This window comes from Gobio gobio, assembly GCF_949357685.1.
Source record: "Gobio gobio genome assembly, chromosome: 1".
NCBI lineage: Eukaryota > Metazoa > Chordata > Actinopteri > Cypriniformes > Gobionidae > Gobio > Gobio gobio.
The window spans coordinates 59,321,610-59,341,631 of record NC_137097.1 but is presented as its reverse complement, the minus strand read 5'-3'; the positions used below and the strand labels follow the sequence as shown (position 1 = coordinate 59,341,631).

General features: G+C 38.8%; 1 protein-coding gene across 9 annotated transcripts in view; it reads left to right on the top strand.

Annotated features, from left to right (window-relative positions):
* sdk1a (sidekick cell adhesion molecule 1a) overlaps positions 1-18,426 on the top strand; it is a 405,563-nt gene extending 387,137 nt beyond the window's left edge. For 3 of the 9 annotated variants that reach the window (XM_079824229.1, XM_079824225.1, XM_079824233.1), the window contains 8 exons: positions 2,290-2,427; positions 4,008-4,169; positions 4,424-4,549; positions 5,963-6,127; positions 11,470-11,607; positions 11,814-11,934; positions 16,698-16,830; positions 16,930-18,420. In XM_079824229.1, coding sequence (XP_079680355.1) covers positions 2,290-2,427; positions 4,008-4,169; positions 4,424-4,549; positions 5,963-6,127; positions 11,470-11,607; positions 11,814-11,934; positions 16,698-16,830; positions 16,930-17,202 — 1,256 coding nt within the window. In that variant the 3' untranslated portion in view covers positions 17,203-18,420. Of the gene's footprint in view, positions 1-2,289; positions 2,428-4,007; positions 4,170-4,423; positions 4,550-5,962; positions 6,128-11,469; positions 11,608-11,813; positions 11,935-16,697; positions 16,831-16,929 lie in introns of all 9 variants that reach the window. The other 6 variants (XM_079824232.1, XM_079824228.1, XM_079824230.1 and 3 more) reach the window with 3 other exon arrangements.
* Positions 18,427-20,022: the final 1,596 nt, after the last annotated feature.

Here is a 20,022-nt window from a genome sequence, read left to right as displayed (position 1 = left end):
CACAGACTCTGAACCAGTCTAGCTGCCAGGCGGAAGGAACCAGCAGGCGGGGAATTACAGGAAATAGGCAGGAACCAATACGAGACAACACACAAGACTCAAGACAACAAGTGATAACAAAACTGGCCAAACTAGATCACCAGAAAACAAAATAAGAAACTAAATATAACTGGAGCTAGCAAAGGGGGGGGGGGGAATAAAAAATTCTATAAATTATAGCTGAGACTAAAAATCAGGAACAAAGAAAAAACTGAAAAACAGAAAAAATAAATGCAAAGCTAGAACTGACACAAAAACTAAATCTAGCACTGACTGACAAGATAAGCGAGAACCACACGCGCGCACACACTGAATGCACACAACGAACCAGCAAAGACTAGAGGGAAAGCGGCACAATATAAAAGGAACAGCACATGCGGATCAGGTGAAGCCAAGTACAGTTCAAATCCTTGATCTGCCCCTTTTATCAAGGATGCATCGAGAGGTGACTTGTGCAGACTTGTGCGCCAATAGCGGATGAGAAACCCAGTGTAATTTAAAAATACTACTGTTAATGTGTCACAAAATGTAGTTTTAAGAGATTTTCATGGGAGAATGTACTTCTCAAATCTGTGGTTTATTTATTTGATCTGGCGCTTTCGGAGTTGCGAGATCCAGTCGATCACTGGGCGCTCAGCGCTCATTAATCTCGTGAACAAAAATAGGCAGGGTTGTGTTTTATATTTTGTTTTGTTATAAATTATATACATGCAGTGAAGATAATCAATGTTCGCGTTGCCTAAACCACATGTGTGTGGCTGGCTATTAATGTGTTTAAGATTTTTTAATGAAAATAAAAAGAGGCAGAGTGGTGTTTTATAACGTATTTCATTCTATTGTAGCCTAAAATATAGTACATACAGAGATAACTGAAGTAGCCAGCGCGAGCTGGGTATCACCGGACTTGGAAAGTCCAAACTACCAAGGACGCATGTCCAAATTTTGCATACTTGGTATTGAGAAATGCCAAGGACTAAACAAGGGGGTGTGACACAAGGAGCACATGGCAAACACAAACAAAGACAGAGCCATGTGTTAACACACAACACAAACATAGAGACAAAGATAACACAGAAAAAAAGATAATGTGCTCAAGATCTTCATGTGGTTAGATTGTGCATAAGAACTCTGCTTATAGGTGCAGTGTGTAGTATTTATGAGGATCTATTGACAGAAATGCAATACATAACTGTGTTTTCAGTATATAATGAACCGTTATGTTTTTAGAGCCATTTCTATCTACACACGGGTCCCCTTACAGTGAAATCGCCACTTTGCGCCGTCATTTTTCTACAGTAGCCCTAAACGGACAAACTTCTCTACAGAGTGCTAGTCACTCTCTGCTCTCTCCTACTACGACATTTTTGTCCTGTGTCGGCCACCGTAGCTTCTCTTTGTGCTTCGAAAGGCGGTTGCAATTCACAACCTCATCGCTAGATGCTGCTAAAATTCACACACTGCACCTTTAATCATGGCAAAATCACTGTATTGCAAATTGCATGCACAGCCTCAATTGGCTTATTGCTTTAATCTAGTGTATCTGCCTATACGACACATGTATTTTTATCAACCTGGTCTCATTGTGAAAATGTACCTCTGGCAACGTTTTTGCAAACCGCCAAAATACGTACCAATATGTACATATCTCTGCAGTTTCAAAGTGAAATGAACACTAGAGGCAGTAAAACAGCAAGCACTTTTTATTGTTTTTTTTCCCATGTAAATTAATACATTTTGGAGTTTGCGTCACTTAATCTGCTCCATATGCTCGGCTTTTTTTATATAATAAGTTTGCTCAGTAGCTCAGCTGGTACAGATTTGTACTTGTAATAATGAAAGCTCAGGTACGAATCCCGTGAAAGACAAGTCATGATAAAAGAGCTCAAAGATGAGTTCACTGAAGCTAACAAGACATGGTTACTATTGTATTTTTGTCACATTTGCTTTTGTTAACACTATCGGTTAGGTTTAGGGTTTAGTGTAGGTGTACGTTAAAAAAACAATGTCACAAAACGTCAGATTGACGCTCATCTGTTCCGGGAAAAAAACGAAGCTTTTGGCGGCACCCAGTGGACATATCACTTTGAAACTGCAGTGATATGTACATATTGGTACGTATTTTGGGGTTTGCAAAAACGTTGCCAGAGGTACATTTTCGCAATGAGACCAGGCTGATTTTTATTTATTTATTTCACGACAGGAGTGAAAGTCTATATTTGTTGCATTCATAAAACTATACCATTCTTGCAGCCCCCAGCACTCCCAGCTTCATCAGTTTCTCTGAGGTGACCAGCAGCACTCTGAATGTGTCCTGGGGTTTCCCACTGTCCCCTAATGGTGTGGTGGAAGGCTACAGGGTGGTATATGAGCCCACCGCCCCTATTCAAGGTCAGTCAGGGGTAGAGCTGAACAATTAATCGTTAACGTTTGCAATCTCCATTTAAACACCCACACTATCTTATTCCTAAATGACAATGATTCGGCAATGTCTATTAAGCCTTTGACAAGCATATGTATACAGTGCACCCGGAGAGTATTCACAGCACTTCACTCTTTCCACATTTTGTTATGTGAAAGCCTTATTATTAATTGGTGCCAAAGGTGCTTCAACTAAGTATCGAGCAAAGGCTGTGAATACTTATGTACATGTGATATTTATTGTTTTTTTTATAAATTTGCAAAGATTTCAAACAAACTTCTTTCATGTTGTCATTATGACAATGACAATATTGTTTGTAGAATTGAGTAAAAAAAAATTTTTTTATTTAATCCATTTTGGAATAAGGTTGATACATAGCAAAATGTGGAAAAAGTGAAGCGCTGTGAATGCTTTCCGGATGCACTGTAGGTATGAAACAGCTTCAAAGACAGTCTTTTCAACCAAACAGTATCATTATTTCTGTTACAATAATTCAAATTATCACAGACGTACTGGGATAAAAGTTTATAGTTTGAATATAAACACTGATGTCTACGGTAGCGATCACAATAGAGTAAATCACCTGAAAATACCTTGATGCTTCAAATAAAGATTGCATCAGTTACATTGTTACAGCAGAAACGTCTTTTTGAGTGAGTCGTTGAATAATTAATTCAGTCACACTTTAGATTAGGGTCCAATTCTCACCATTGACTAACTATTAACTATGACTTTTGCCTCAATAAACTCCTAATTACTGCTTAATAGTTAGTAAGGTACCGGTAGTTATGTTTAGGTGTTGGGTAGGATTAAGGGATGTAGAATATGGTCATGCAGAATAAGGCATTAATATGTGCTTTATAAGTACTAATAAACAGACAATATCCTAGAAATATGCAAGCTAATAAGCAACTAGTTAATAGTGAGAATTGGACCCTACACTACTAAAGGGTTGTAGTAAATTGTGATTCTCAATTTATCCAGAATTATGCAGCTCTAGTTTGTCACGTTTTCACTGTATCAGAGTCTTTTTTCATAATGGTCTTGTTCTAACAGGCTTTTTTTAACATCGCTAGTAGTATTTTGATGTTTGATGATGATGTGATGAGTCGTTTACATAAAACTCATTTTCTTGTTATTGTTTCCATGGCTCTGTGTTAGATTTGATCAAACACAGGAGTGAAAAATTACTGACTTTAAAAATATTTCTTCATGTCAGTGTTTATAGTTCATAGTACATAACTAGAGTAATTGATTTTGAGATGAACTCACTGTTCCTAAGGAGGAAGATACTGTAGCATTCGAATGTTTGTTTGTATAAATGTTTCCAAAGGAGTCCGTTCTTGTACTGTAGTGTGTAATCGTGCAAACTGTGTGTGTGTGTGTGTGTGTGTGTGTGTGTGTGTGTGTGTGTGTGTGTGTGTGTGTGTGTGTGTGTGTGTGTGTGTGTGTGTGTGTGTGTGTGTGTGTGTGTGTGTGTGTGTGTGTGTGTGTGTGTGTGTGTGTGTGTGTGTGTGTGTGTGTGTGTGTGTGTGTGTGTTCACATTAGGTGTGACTAAAGTGGTAACGGTGGATATCCGTGGCAGCTGGCAGCGCTGGCTGAAGGTGCGTGACCTGACCAAGGGCGTGACCTATTGCTTCCGAGTGCAGGCCAAGACTATCGCATACGGGCCTGAAGCAGAGGCCAACATCACAGCAGGTCCTGTCAAAGGTGAGCTACACAACCACAACCAAACAAACACACACCAACAAACAGATCAGCAAAACTCTCAGGGTCGCTGAGCACAGCTTACATTGCCCACTCCTCAGCGAGAGGTGTCAGAAATGCAGGCTGTGAAAAAACACCTGCTGGATCAATATCTCACAGTGGTGTAGGCATTTGGTTTAGCTTTAGTCCTGTTCTCACAAGGGTCGGATCGCTCGCCTGTTCCTCTCATTTCACTGCATGCTCTCCTCTCTGTTTAGGATCTCCTGGACCACCTGTAGAAATGTCAATCACAAAGATTGGACCTACGCTCAACATCCAATGGACACCAGGGGAAACGGGAGTAGGACATGTGACCGGCTATGTGATTGAAGCGCGGCCCTCAGGTACAGCACTCAAATCTTGTCTCTTTTTTTGTGAGAAACCTGTGACTACAAATCAGTACTACCAAGTTAATGGACCAGATTTCTGTTTTAAGTTACTTGGCAAAAGTTAAGATATATTACTTTATAACTTGGTGGGAAAGAAATCTCATTATTATTATTAATACATTAAATTTGAATACACTGAACATTCGCTATACATATTTCAGCCCAGATTTCAGCCCAAAGTAGCAATTAAACTGTTGAGAAAAATCAAAAGTTCTTTACACTTTTTCAACCACTGTGACTTTCATTACTGATGAAGAAAATCAGTACGAAATCTGTGAAATTATTTTCGTTTTAATAATTAAAAGTGAAATGGATCACTGTTTTTAACTAAAACTGTTAAAAATGTTAACTGGAATTAGAAATATTGCCATGGCAGCTAACGGAAATGCTGTAAGTGAACTGAACTGAAATAAAAAAAATTAAATACAAATATTTAAAGCTAAATTTAGCAAAGAATTTATCAAAATGTTGAAGCACAATAAAATTACTAAAGCTTTAAAGTTAAAGTGAAAACTGAAAAATGTATTCAAAATGTTAATCAAAACTATAATAGTACATAAATAATACTAAAACAACACTGAAATGGATAATGATGTTAAAAAAACAAAACATTTATTTAGTGTTTTTAATCCTATTGCTTTTATATATGTTAATATTTGTATAATATACTCATCATTAGATTTGACCAGGAATCATAAGGATAAATGCTTCTTTATTACAGTCAAGTTTCAACTTTTTGCCACACCTGTAAGTCTGAAAATGTACCAACCATTTCAAACCAGACACCAGTATTTTGCTTATTTGTTTTCAAAATTGTTGTCATTATGACAAATTATTTATTTTTCCTTGTAAGTCATTCATTGCATCATTTGCAGTATCATTTAAAAGAAGAGCCAATAAACTGCACTTGTCGCACATCAACACATTGTAATTTTGTTCCATTTTTTGTATTTCCATTTTGGAGTTAAAATGGAAGTCCTCTGAATTTTTTTTTCACTGAGGTAAAAATCACTAGAACACGTGCAAGTTCCAGTTCAAACCATCAAATGTTGCAGTTGCTTTTAAAGTAAGCAGCCGAAACGAATTTATACTCACATTTGGCGCTTGGCGGGTGTTAGTTTAGGAGCCTGATTGCTGGTCTGAAATCATTACTGAACATTTACTTGTCATTGTTGCTGGGATACATTCATATAACTGCCCTTTCCAAGTCATCATGGTTATTCACATTGAACAACATTGCTTGTCGGGCAATGAAACAGCTGTTAGCTGCTCTTGATCGGCTAAGTGTAATGGGACACAGTAATGATGAACTTGGTGCTTCCAAGTGCATGATGTCATTTTCACTGTAAGTGACCTTACTCTCCGCAGATGAGGGCGTGTGGGATACGTTTGTGCGGCACCTGCCTCCCACCGTCACCTCTCAGTCTGTGTCTCTGGACCGTCTGCGGCAAGGCATCAGCTACCAGTTCAGAGTGCTGGCGGTCAATGAGTTCGGCTACGGTGAGCCGAGTGCGCCCTCTACTGCCATGTCAGGTAATAATGCCAGGGCCTCCTTCACTGTGATGAGTCATCAAAGAGATTTTGACAGGGTGTTGCATCAGTTACTGTTGATATTATTTAGCTCTAATGTGACTTTTACACCCACATGAACTGAACGCACCATGTATACCCAGAAAAACTGCTCTTTCTTGGCTCACAAGGCTTAATGTAGTTAATCAGACATGTTTCATTTCAACCTCGCCTTAGATGTTTCTACTAAAATTCTGAAGGAAAAATTTGAATGCACAACAATGAGATAATTGTAGAAATACAGTAATATAGTATAGGGCTTTATCTTGGCACAGTTTGAGACTATTTGAAAAGCAGGAGACTCCTCTAAGCCTTCTCCATTTCATTTCATTACTGTCTGAGAATGAGTTAAGGAAGAGATCACACTGCAAAATCATTATATTTGGCAACACTTCAGAATATCATTCAGTCATTAATTAATAACACAGGAATGAATGAGTAACGCAATATCAACATTCTAAAATCACTAACTACTTTTTTTTCTTCATACATCCCAGAGGACTACTAAAAAGTACTATATGCAGTTTCAAAATGAATGAGAGTAATATGCACAATGTATAATTCATTCTAAAGTAAAGATGGTAGCATTTATTTTACAGTCCTGTTCACCATGTACATACTATGTACTTGATATATAATTGCAATAACTGGGAAATAACTAGGTACTAACCCTGAACCTACCCCTAAACACTTAATCCATGTAGTTACCTACATAAATGCACATACTGTAAAATAAAGCGTAACCGTAAAGATAATGGTAACCTACTAGTAATGACTCAAGTGTTACCAAATCTTACAGGTATTCAATTCATTATTTGGAACAGTATTCTAAAGTGAAAAGCATGATAACTCCATATTAATGACTGAAGTCATTGTAAGCTTTTGAGGGTTTTATATACAGTATATATATATATATATATATATATATATATATATATATATATATATATATATATATATATATATATATATATATATATATATATATATATATATATATATATATATATATATATATATATATATATATAATTCTTAAAATAAGAAAAAATATACACCGATCAGGCATAACATTATGAGCACTGACAGGTGAAGTGAATAACACTGATTATCTCTTCATCACGGCACCTCTTAGTGGGTGGGATATATTGGGCAACAAGTGAAAATTTTGTTCTCAAAGTAGATGTGTTAGAAGCAGGAAAAATGGGCAACTATAAGGATTTGAGTGAGTTTGACAAGGGCCAAATTGTGATGGCAGGACAACTGGGTCAGCGCATCTCCAAAACTGCAGCTCTTGTGGGTTGTTCCCGGTCTGCTGTGGTCAGTATCTATCAAAACTGGTCCAAGGAAGGAACAGTGGTGAACCGGCGACAGGGTCATGGGCGGCCACGGCTCATTAATGCACGTGGGGAGCGAAGGCTGGCCCGTGTGGTCCGATCAAACAGACAAGCTACTGTAGCTCAAATTGCTTAAGAAGTTAATGCTAGTTCTGATAGAAAGGTGTCAAAATACACAGTACATCGCAGTTTGCTGCGTATGGGGCTGCATAGGCGCAGACCAGTCAGGGTTCCCATCCCTATCCACCACCGAAAACGCCAACAGTGGGCACGTGAGCATCAGAACTGGACCATCAAGCAATGGAAGAAGATGGCCTGGTCTGATGAATCACGTTTTTTTTTACATCACGTGAATGGCCGGGTATGTGTGCATTGGTTACCTGGGAAACAAATGGCACCAGGATGCACTATGGGAAGACGGCAAGCTGGCGGGGGCAGTGTGATGATTTGGGCAATGTTGGGTCCTGCCAAAACCTTGGGTCCTGCCATCCATGTGGATGTTACTTTGACACGTACCTCCTACCTAAGCATTATGGCAGACCATGAACACCCTTTCATGGAAACAGTATTCCCTGGTGGCTGTGGCTCTTTCAGCAGGATAATGTGCCCTGCCACAAAGCAAAAATGGTTCAGGAATGGTTTGAGGAGCACAAGTTTGAGGTGTTGACTTGGCCTCCAAATTCTCCAGATCTCAATCCAATCGAGCATCTGTGGGATGTGCTGAACAAACAAATCCGATCCATGGAGCCCCCACCTCGCAACTTACAAGACTTAAAGGATCTGCTGCTAACATCTTGGTGCCAGATACCACAACACACCTTCAGGGGTCTAGTGGAGGCCATGCCTGGACAGGCCAGGGCTGTTTTGGCAGCAAAAGGGGGACCAACACAATATTAGGTGGTCATAATGTTATGCCTGATCGGTGTATACCTACCAATGGTCTAAAATGAATAAACTTAATTCAAAGGGAAAACACGATTATATTTCTTACTCCATTGGCAGATTTTTTTCAATTATAATTTTCAGCAAAACTCAATTTTGATACATTTCTTAGAAAACAAAACTTTGAAAAGAATGTTTAGATAGGTGTACTGGAAAACATGACAATACTTGGACAATCATTTTTGCTGTGCATTTGTGATTTACAAGTTTGGCTTTTCTTTAGACTCTTTTGCTATTATAAATGTTTACACATTGAGATTGCCTTGTTTTCCTGTGGTTGAGCAACCACATCCTGAATTTGTAACACATGGACTCTGAACTACCAGTCTGCTCCCTTATCACAGATAATACAACCAATTATTGTCCTATTGCTTTCAAAAGGAAAGTTAATCAATGAAAATTAGGTCATATGGAGGCCAATGCCTTAAAAGGAACCTGAAGTAAGGTTTGTGTGTTGAAGAAATATAATCAAGACCTTTGTATCTCTGAATATTATACCTGAGATATAATCATAATACTGTAGAATGTTTACTTAGCCTCTTTACTTAGTCTCAGCCCCAATTATCTTGTGGTTAATAACAATAACCAAACAAAGTGTTTTTAATTTGTGATATTATAAACTGAGTCATGATTAATTGTGGTCTTTTATTTTTGTTTTAACCTTGACAAGAGTGCCGTCAGTAACAAAAGATGGACTTCAATGATACCAGCTATGCAAAGAAAGCTTTCAGAAAAAAAAATATGAAGCTGTCAAAGATGAGAGCTTTCTTCTCCGTCTCATTCAGTCGTTCTGTTTGGCCATTGGCTTGTGCTTTCAAGAAAAACGGCTGTGTTGCCTCAGCAAGTAATTAATGCAGTGTTGTGCAAGTCCTAGAGGTCTGTTTGTAAATGAAAAGCAAAGTATGTTATCAACATCTCGCGTGTCATGGGACTGAAATATTCATACCACAGGCATGCTCCAATCTGTCTGTGAGTTGATGTCACTGCAGCTCAGTATTGCTGTCAGTGCAGTCCATCAGCGGCTGTCAGATATGACTGGAGAGTTCTGGCACATTTGGGCCATGCTCTCCTTTGCTCTAGAGCATTAGAGATAAGACACAGGCCAATAAACATGCGTCACGGTATCTCTAAATATGGAGATGATCACTGCTGCTTCTCTCGAGTAAGAAAATATCTTATCAAGTTGCCAAGCAGGCAATATAACAGGCGAAAGAAATGGCATGGACTTGCATTGAGTGGCCGAGAGACCTATTTAGAGGCTGGAATACACTTTATGACAGAATTTAAAACACTAAGCATCATACACTAAACGACTAAAGCCTTGTTCAGACTGTCAGTCCAAATCCGATTTGTGTGCATATCTGATTGAAATCCGATCAGATATAGCAAGTCTGAACAGCTAAAAAACGCAGATTCTTACAAATCCGATTGAACTTGTACATATGTAGTTTGAAATCCTATTCAAATAGCATTTCTGGAAATCCGGATATGTGTGGTTTTTGTGACTTTCTCGCGTAAAACGTAAACGCCAGGCGTTGTTATAGAAAACCTGCTGAAATTCGCTTCAGAAACAAGGTTGTGATACATGTTTTGAAACCGGCTGAAACGACAGCACGGAATAAATCCACACATACTAGCCTCATACGGTTCTGCCACTGCCTCAGAAGACGCAGTAGTCCTGCGTGCAGCGGCTACACAATATCATGTTGTAAATAAGACAGCATCTCTATTGAAAACCCCTCTATGTTGCGGTTGCTGTTGCTGTTTTTGGCTTATGCCTACCAACGCAACGTCGTTGCCATAGAAACACTGTTGCCAACAAATTTTCAGGGGAAGTTGCTAAAGGCAGATCGAGTTGTTGCTAAAAGTTGCTAAATGACATTGTGACGTCATTGCGCTATGACGTCATTACGTAATCACAAGGCAAAACTACGCCATTATGTAACGCGTAGATATTATTTTAAATGCTAATTTAGATTTGTCTGTAAAATAGATTAAAGCAATGTGTTAGTTAATATGTACGGATCGAGCCCCACACATGACGTGCAAGAAAAAAAAAAGTAAATAGTGCGCAAAATTTACAAATTTGTTCCCTCGATTTGCTAAACCGTCCACACGATTTACTCATTTGTTCCATTGATTTATAAATCGTGTGCACGATTTAGCCTACTAGTTTTTTTTCCTGCATGTCATATGCAGGGCTCCTTAAATATGCTACCTAAATGATCTTCTGGTTTTTACAGCGATTTCCACATTTCCACAGCGATCTTAAGGAATTATGAATGAACCGCTCGGCCTATTGAGCTAGCTTGTACATGTGTTGTTTGGATTAGAGTCACTTTCCAGAAGATGCTAAAAGTTGCCAAATAAATTTTAAAAAATGCTAAATTTGTTGCTAGGTGCTTTTAGAAAAAAAAGTTGCTAAGGTAGTCTGAAGAGTTGCTAAATCTAGCAACAAAATTGCTAAGTTGGCAACACTGCATAGAAACCAATGCGGATATTCCAGAGAACGAAAGAGCTGCATGGACACACAAATCGGAGCTGAACAGTTGCGATACACAGTCAAACATTAGATCAAATTCCAATCGGATTTGCATAACCTGACCGAGGCTTAAGGATCACACACTACCAGACTTTCAAGTTGTTCAGAACACGGCAAACTCACATTTGCGCTTCGAAACATGGCAAGTGAAAACAACATGCATTCTAAAATTGGCTCAAAATATCAAACATGTTTGATATCCTCCGACTGGACAGAATTGTAGTCTAAAAAGCTAAACAATGGCCATTATACACTACGTGAAGTTCCTTCAACTCCGACTGGCCGAAACCTGCAATCTGACTTCCTGAAAGTAGCTTCTGTCAGCTCGTCTGTAAATGGGGAAAAAGTCAAAAGTCACATTGTTTATTCTAGAATCCAACTAGAACAACCACCCACAATCATTGTGCCAGCAAGTTATGCACTTCAAAAGTATAAACAGTCTATCTTTCATATGTTTATATTTCATTTTTCTTTGTCATAAACAGCCCAACTGGACACCCCGTTTTATGAGGAGTGGTGGTTTCTCATCGTGTTGGCATTGTGCGGTCTGATTCTGCTGTTGCTGGTGGTTTTTGGTCTCGCCTTGCATGGACAGAACAGGAAGTACAAGAGCTGTGGAACAGGTGACCTAAACCAAACCTCTTCAGCCTTCTCATGACACATCCATCCATCCTCCCTCACATAATCATCATGTGCTGTAAATCCGCATACATATTCATCCAGATAAACACGTCCGCCCACTCAGACTCCCACACCGTCCAGCAAACACTGATTCAAGTTTGACCCAGGTGATGTTTTTGCTGTGATGATGATATGCTGACTGCTGTAGGTAAAGCTGTGTCCACGGTGGAGGAGACGGTCACCCTGGACAACGGAGGCTTCACAGCGCTAGAGCTCAACAGCAGGCCCCTTCATGTCAAGGGAGTCTTCCTGAGGAAAAATGGCACCAGGTACTGTAAAGAGCGCATCTTGGGTTTTTTCATCTGATAAATCTGAGCGAGCGAATTCACTAGAGAGTTTCAGCACGAAAAACCTGTTTAAGCAGTCGCTAAATTAGGTCACTGTCATTTTTTAGTTCAGACCAAACATGCCTTCATTCTAGTTAGGCTAATTGTAGATTTCATGAAATTTTCCTCTGTATTTTATCAAATGGTGGAGAACAGTTATAAATACTACTACAAGCCCGTGACCAACCATGTCTTTAACTTTGGACCAAAAATGTTTTGTGTGTGTGGGTCGAGATTCAAGGGACTAATGAAATAAAATATATAATGGTAAAATAACTATTTCCAAAAAATATTTGTATTTTAGTAAAAGGCTTCCAGGAAAGCCAGGTAACTGCATTCATTCACATTGTGCACACATTAACTCGTTCTCTTTAGTCTAATATGCGATCTCCGTGTTTTTTGCATCATCACATTAAAGGTGGGGTAGGTAAGTCTGATCTAAAACACTTTTGTCCAAATTTGTTTAAACTGTCTTTATATGTCAATACATAATTAAAATTTAAGTACTCTGAAAAAGAGAGTATAAAAATCGAGTGACTCTAGACTTTTTAATCTGCAATAAACACCGCTCATTATTTTCGTTCGGGCCGAATCAAGTGATTGGCTTGGGCGACTGTCACTCTCTCTCGCTACCATGGCTACCACCGCTTTTGCTACAGGATCTGCCCACATGCGCGCGCTCCACTGTTGCCAAGTCGGGCTACTTCAAACACTGTTGCCGTGGGCTGTTTTTCATGTCCGCGGGTTGAAGCGACCCCAATTATGTGATGTTTTGCCCCGGGATTTGCGAATTTTAGCAGGCAGCCCTAACAAAAAGACACATATTTTACCCCCAAACGCGATTTTTACCGGAGAAACACGATTGGGCTTGTTTTGAGTAGCAATTGGGAGGATTTTGATGTGAAAACCTGGCAACCCTGGCACACCCGTTTGAGTTCAAGAGGCTGTATTTCTGCTGGACGGGTAATCTTTCATTTTGATTATACATTTTTTTTGGTTAATGTTTTCATGAAGCATGTCTCACTAGCACACGTAGCTGCCTAATATAGCTAACATAACATTACTTAGCATAAAGTTACAATGTTATACACTTAGCGAGCCATTAGTAGAGATGATAAATACTCAATATGCTTAGCTCAAGTTGATCGCTGTCGTGTTGAATTTCGCAAAATGTAACTTTAGATAACAAAATGCATGTGTAAAAGCTAGTACACCGCATCCAGGAACTTTTTTTTAGAACTAAGTTAGCTTTAGCTACTACCCTCTGTCTAAACTATTTTACCATATTCACCGGGAACTTTACCTGCACGTTTATTTCGGCCCTTGGTTTGTGTCTACCAATGTTTACATCTTGTATCTGTGTGTGTCGTAGACACTGTGTTGTGTGTGTATTTTAAACTTTACCAGTATCGTTATTCTAGCTTGAAAGTGAGTACTAAAAGACATCTTATTTGTTTATATTCATAATGATAAAGTTAGATTTTTTTATTACATGTGATTCTGACATGATGTCACTACATGCACTCCGCTCCTTCTTCTCCGCTCGTCTCAGGTAAATAATGCGTCTTCCAGCTGAGCGGTCGGCGTAGCGCGTTCATGTGTTTTGGGGGCGTGGCTTTGGAAAGAGCCCAGAAGGGAGAAGGTGGAGTGAATGGAAATAATGAGCTGTCTTTAAAACAGTCGTGAGAGGTTTTTCAGAGTACTTACATTTTAATTATGTATTGATATATAAAGAAAGTTTAAACAAATTTGGAAAAAAGTTTTTTTAACCAAATCCTACCTACCCTACCTTTAAATTATGATGTACATAACAAGTATCTTGCAAATTATATGCCATATTTTCAATTAAAAACAGCTAAATTTTGGGGGGGAAATAGAATAGTTTGTATCCCTGAATATTGTCGTTTAACATTTCTATCAAAAAAATGCGTCAAATATTTAATGTTACAACGTTACAATGTTAAAACAGTTACTAAATATACCTGGCAAGATTTAATAAAACAGGCACACAGCAACAGCATTTTAATAATTTTTTTTTGTTTAAAAATATTTTAAAAATCAAAGTTTATTTACTCTCATGTCAAACCTGTATGACTTGCTGTGGAACATAAAATAAGATATTTTGAGAAATGTCTGAGATTGTTGTTTTGTTTGTTTTTTTGTTACATACAATGGAGGTCAATGGTGACCAAAACATTACCAATATTCCATTCCACATTCCAAAATATTCTGCAGAAGAAAAAAAGTGGAACAACATGAGGATGAGTAAATAATGATAGAATTTTTGGTTACACTTTATTTTAAGGTTAAGATTTTAATTGTTACAGTGTAATTACATACTTAAGTACTGAGTAATATTAATTAACAACATGTACTTACTATAGGGTTAAGGTAGGATTAGGTTGAGGGCATGTAATTATGCATAATTTACTGTTATTACTATGGTAAGTACATGTAACATATGTAACAAGGACACTGTAAAATAAAGTGTTACCGAATTTTTATTTTTGTGTGAACCAACCCTTTAAGGTGCAGTCACGTGTACTGTTTTTCAGCAAATGTTTGTGGGCAAAGTCCAGTCGTGTTATTACAAATATATGCAATCGGGAATATCGCGTGATATATCACATTGACCAACAGAAAACAACATTGTCGCATCGTGCCGCAACCGGTTGAGGCTGTCTACACCAGATGTGACAAAGCGACTGTTGCAAATTAACTTGTCCTTCTGTCAGAAGCAGTGTTGGGCAAGTTACTGAAAATTACTAATTAGTTACAGTTACTAGTTACTTCTTTTAAAAGTAATTGAATTACTTTACTGTATATCAAAAGTAATTAGTTACTAGGAAAGTAACTTTTAAGTTACTTTTATGTCTGCTTTTTAAATGTAAATATGAACAGTACTGACCAGTCAAACACAATAAACATAATTTTTAGACCTATTTATTGTAATCAACAGGGCAAAAGGACTTCAAATCAAGCAGTAGTACAGTGTTTAGTGTCCACCAGCGGCAGCGAGCATTCCTTCGGTGCAGCTGGGAGAGTATACTGGGAGAGTTATGGCCTTTTTACACCTGGTCACTTCATTCGTTTTCTCTGACCAGATATCTATCTGATTGTGAAAAGACTAGACCAGTAAATGTCTTCCGAGATTCTTTCGAGACGGATTTAAATCCGAATACTCAAACAAACCAATTCAGAAGGTGCAACACGTGTCGCCGCAAATGAGGAAAGCAAGCCAACACGCAAACTGCCGCCAGTGAAACTGAAAAACACTCAAAAACACAATAATCTTCATTAAAACTAATGAGACTAAATGATCTTAGCAGTGCATAGTTCGCTCTCTCATATTACAGTCTTTGATCTTATAACTGATAAATGAAATGCAGCTCATATCTTTTGCTTTCGTTGACGTGAACTCCGTTAAATGTGCATATTGCACGGGAATTGAAGATCGGATTTATATTCATTTTGCGGAGAGGTGTATGGTAAGACAACCTGCATGTTTTTTTTGTTTGTTTTTTTCGATTGTGTAGCCCGTTTCATTTGCGAGCGCCTACGCCTAACCTCAACTTATACAGAAATGCCTTTTTACTGTGGTGGTGGTGGTGATAGTAATTTAAACTAAAATTGTGATGCTTGAAGTGTTTGATATCTATGGATTTTATTATAGGCAAGACAAGTCAAGTGTTGATTTGAGAGGCTAAAGCGTTGGGTTAACTCGCTGTCAGCTGACGGGCTGGTCGTCACTTTAAAAAAACAAAAACTTTAATTTAACAAACAAAAAATTGCTCCAAACATTTTTCTAAATTAACTTAATAAAGAAACTAAACAAAATATAACTACTTTGACATTAAAAACAAAATTGAACTATTTTAATGGCTGCAACAGTAGTGTGTAATAGGGAGGATAAAAAAAGCACGGGCCAGGCTAGGGACTAGATCTGAGCTTCTTGTCCGCAAGCATTCATTTTTCACAAAAGAGAGTAACGCGAGTAACGAACTCATTTAAATTTCAGTAATTGCGTTACTTGATTTAAAAAATTTGTAGTTACTTGCACGTTACCACTAAAAGTAGCGGAATTACAGTAACACGTTACTCCCAACACTGGTCAGAAGTAGCGCAGGTGTGTGGAGTGCACAAGCGGCAACCTCCCGCGGTCTCTCTTGAAGCCAACAGGGAATTGACTTAAACTGCAATTCATCGACTGGCCGCTAGAGACAGGCTCCAAAAGGGAGCCAAATCTGTATCTCCTCCATTTTAAAATGCCCAACTTTACAGCAGAAAAAAATATATTTACAGCCTGGTACAAAAAGTGTCTATACGGCTAATTTTGCCCTTCATGACAACTGTGAGGGGGGTGATTTTTTTTTATATATATATATATAACTCATTCGTTTACATTATACTAACCCTTAAAGTTCTTGAGTGACAGGTTTGCCACTATGGTTGAGCTAGACGGTCGTCATTTCAGCAACCAAGCACCTCAGCTCCACCCACCTCCCACTTTAGGTGGGATTTTGCGGACAGTATCAGTATCAGTATTATAATGGTTCTTTTGTCTCATTGCGCCACTTGCATCCCTGTGGACACGGTGTTAGTTGTTACAGCATCTAGGGACGCTTAGGGTTAGAGGGAGGCTGGCAAACAAATGTTTTCAACTGGCTGGCATCACACATTCCCTTAGCATTTCTTTTCTCTTCAAGCAGGTCCCCTCCCCGTCCCAACCCAGCTGGACTGCACTACTCCGATGAAGACATCTGTAGCAACTACAACGGCGTGGTTTCCACAGAGAGCACCGCACTGACAGAGAGGCCTGCAGAGATGTCCGAGTCTGAGGTGGAGTGATGCTTTTTCACTCTATTGGTGTCGAATACAGTAAAATACAATACAAATCTTCCAGATGTGTGATTTCCTCTGTTGCGTTTCCATCATCAGGCCACAGACAGCGAGTGCGAAGAGGAGCCCATCAAGCACTCGTTTGTGAACCACTACATGAGCGACCCGTCGTACTTCAACTCGTGGAAACGGCAGCAGAAAGGGCTAAAGCAGACGCTGGCCTGTTCCTACGAGGAGTGTGCCAGCGGGGACACCGAGTCCTACTATCAGACAGTGGTCACGCAGCACAGCGTGGGCGGGGTCTACACCCCTGCCGGCCAGCCCGCGCCTGGCTCACGGACTCCCGTCACAGGCTTCTCCTCATTCGTGTGACGCACAGAAGGACCCGCACCCCTCTTTGTGGCTCAGACAACATAGTTGCAGAGGAAATTCTCTGATTTCGCACAGTACTATCACCACGAGCACTACAAGAGACATCACACGTGAACCGCTCATCGAGTTGCTGGATCCTGAATGTACTCGATTCGTGATCGTGATTATTATTAAGGGGAGAAGACATTGAAAAAAGAAAAAAGATTTTTATACGCCAATACCGAAGAGTTATTGTACGTGTCCCTCCTGTTTGCAGCCTTGGATGTGAAAGATGCATAAATGTCTGTGGGTTTTAATAAGCAGGACGCAACAGAAAACGGCTGTAGGTGTGACGAGACATTCCCGCTCACATATTCACACGTAACATTCCTGCCCTTACCACATTAAAAAGTACATAAGGAAAAAGTGAAAAACACACTGTAATTACTGTATACTCTTGTCTGAATAATCTCATCTCACCTTCAGGGTCGCTATATATACATGTTGCACTCGAGATCGTAAAGGTCATGAAATGTAAATCTTCTCTCATGGATTTGATTCACGTTCACGCAGCCTGGATAATGAAGCACGGATGTTTCCAGTTTCTCTATAGACTCACCGGTAAGAAACCTACGGAGGCTATTCGAAGAAGCCAGACAGCTCTGGTTCCCTGCCTCTGTGTGATCAGACGGTGAGACAGTGCCAGATGTGTTGTGATTTGTGCCATTGCTCATTCTCACACATATCAAACATTCAAGTGTTTTTTTGTTTTGTTTTCCTGTCTGTTTGGCCTCGCTTAGGAACTGCAAACACTCACTTGGAATTATTTAATGAATGAATGTATGAATTGAATGCAAGGAGATCAGTATGTTGGTTGCTTTACACAATGTTCTGCACTCTTGAGCCATAAGTACTTCAGTTTCCTTCTTTTCTTCGATATGATCGAATCTTTGTTTTCTCTTTTACAGGCTTGTAAAAAGTGTAATTTTACAGTGCGATTTTAGAATTAATTTGTATGGATTTTATTGTTCGCTGTAGTGTTCTTCAGAAGTGACGTACAGTAGTTCTGGTGTATTTTCATAAGAAGTATGAATTTTTGCAGTTCTTGAAAACGCCAACACAACAAATACAGTAATCAAACAAGAGTGTACTGTTATGGAAATGTTTGTTTCAATCCCACCCAGTGTTTTAGCACAAGTGTATGTCATGGACGTTCATGAAGTAAAGATTTTTTTATGATAAATGAAATGCCTGTTGTTGACTTTAATGCCTCCAACTATATAGATGTCGCTTTAGTTTAGGGTTCAATTATTAGCTAATTATTAGTTTGCATATTACTTGGGCATTGGCTGTTTATTTCACTTATAAAGCACATATTAATGCCTTATTCTGCATGACCATATTCTACATCCCTTATTCCTACCCAGTACCTAAATATAACAACTACCTTACTAACTATTAATAAGCAGTAAATAGGAGTTTATTGAGGCAAATGCCGTAGTTAATAATAAGAATTGGACCCTAAAGTAAAGTGTGACCGAGATGTCTTGTTGTTATCACTTCAACATGCACCCGACACTCAGAGGTGGACAGTAACAAAGTACATTTACTTGAGTACTGTACTTAAAGGTCCCATGGCATGACATTTTTATTTTATAAGGTTTTTCTAACTAATAATATGATTTTCTTTCTAATTAATATGAGTTCCCCTAGCCTGTATATGGTCCCCAAATGGCTAGAAATTTTGATAGGTGTAAACCGAGTTCTGGGTGTCCTGCTCTGCCTTCGAGAAAATGAGAGCTCAGACGAGCCGATCTGGAATCTTCCCTGTATGTCGTCATACGGGGAACGGTTACCTCCCCTTCCTCTGCTTTGCCCGCCCAGAGAATTTGGAGAAAATGGATTCCGTTTATCAGTCAAGATGTCAGCACAGGCTTTACAAACAGACTTTTACCATATGGATTCGACAGCACCGCCACAAACAGTGAGTAACAGTGTTCATCTGTGATCAGTGATTTCTGATTCAATCACAACAGTGGCCGTTTTCACTGAAGTCTCACAACAGACACGCCAGAGGGCTAATATCAAGATAGAAAAAATGCCTTTTATTTCTAAATTTGACATTTTTTGATGTAAAAACCATACTAACAATATAAGTACACCTCAGGAAACATTATCAAATAATTTTTAAAAATCCATGCCATGGGACCTTTAAGTACACTTTTTGAGGATCTGTACTTTACTTGAGTATTGTTCTTTTTCTGGAAACGTATGACTTTAACTTCACTACATTTGAAAGACAAATATTGTACATTTCACTCCACTACATTTCTATCAAGGTCCTCGAAGTCTTTTTTTTTTTTAAGTTTCTATGTAGTCGCTTTAAAGTCAGTGGATGATTTGTTTTCTTCTTTAAAACGTGATTGTTTTGTTTTTTTGCAGACAGTCCATCAGTAATCACTCTTGTAGTAATCACACATGCATGCTGCTGACGGCTCGCACACACTCACAGGAATGCACGCAGAGTAACGGCCGAGCTCAGTATTTTGGCTGAATAATACGGTTTCTTTCTCGCAAAACCTTATTGTGCCTCATGAACACTTTCCATATTTGGCGCGCATCTCTCTGTATCATTGTGTGATATTTTTGTATAATCTTTGTAATGTTTTAGCGCTATTCACTGCCATTATATGGAGGAGCGCGTGCAGGACTATTTTTTTTTTTTATTTCTGCTTTTGAGGTCCGAAAAATATAGAAGGACAAGCACAACAGCAGGGTGAGTAAAAGATGGCTTTATTTTCATTTCAAGGTGAACTGTCCCTTTAAGTGAACATAAAAAGT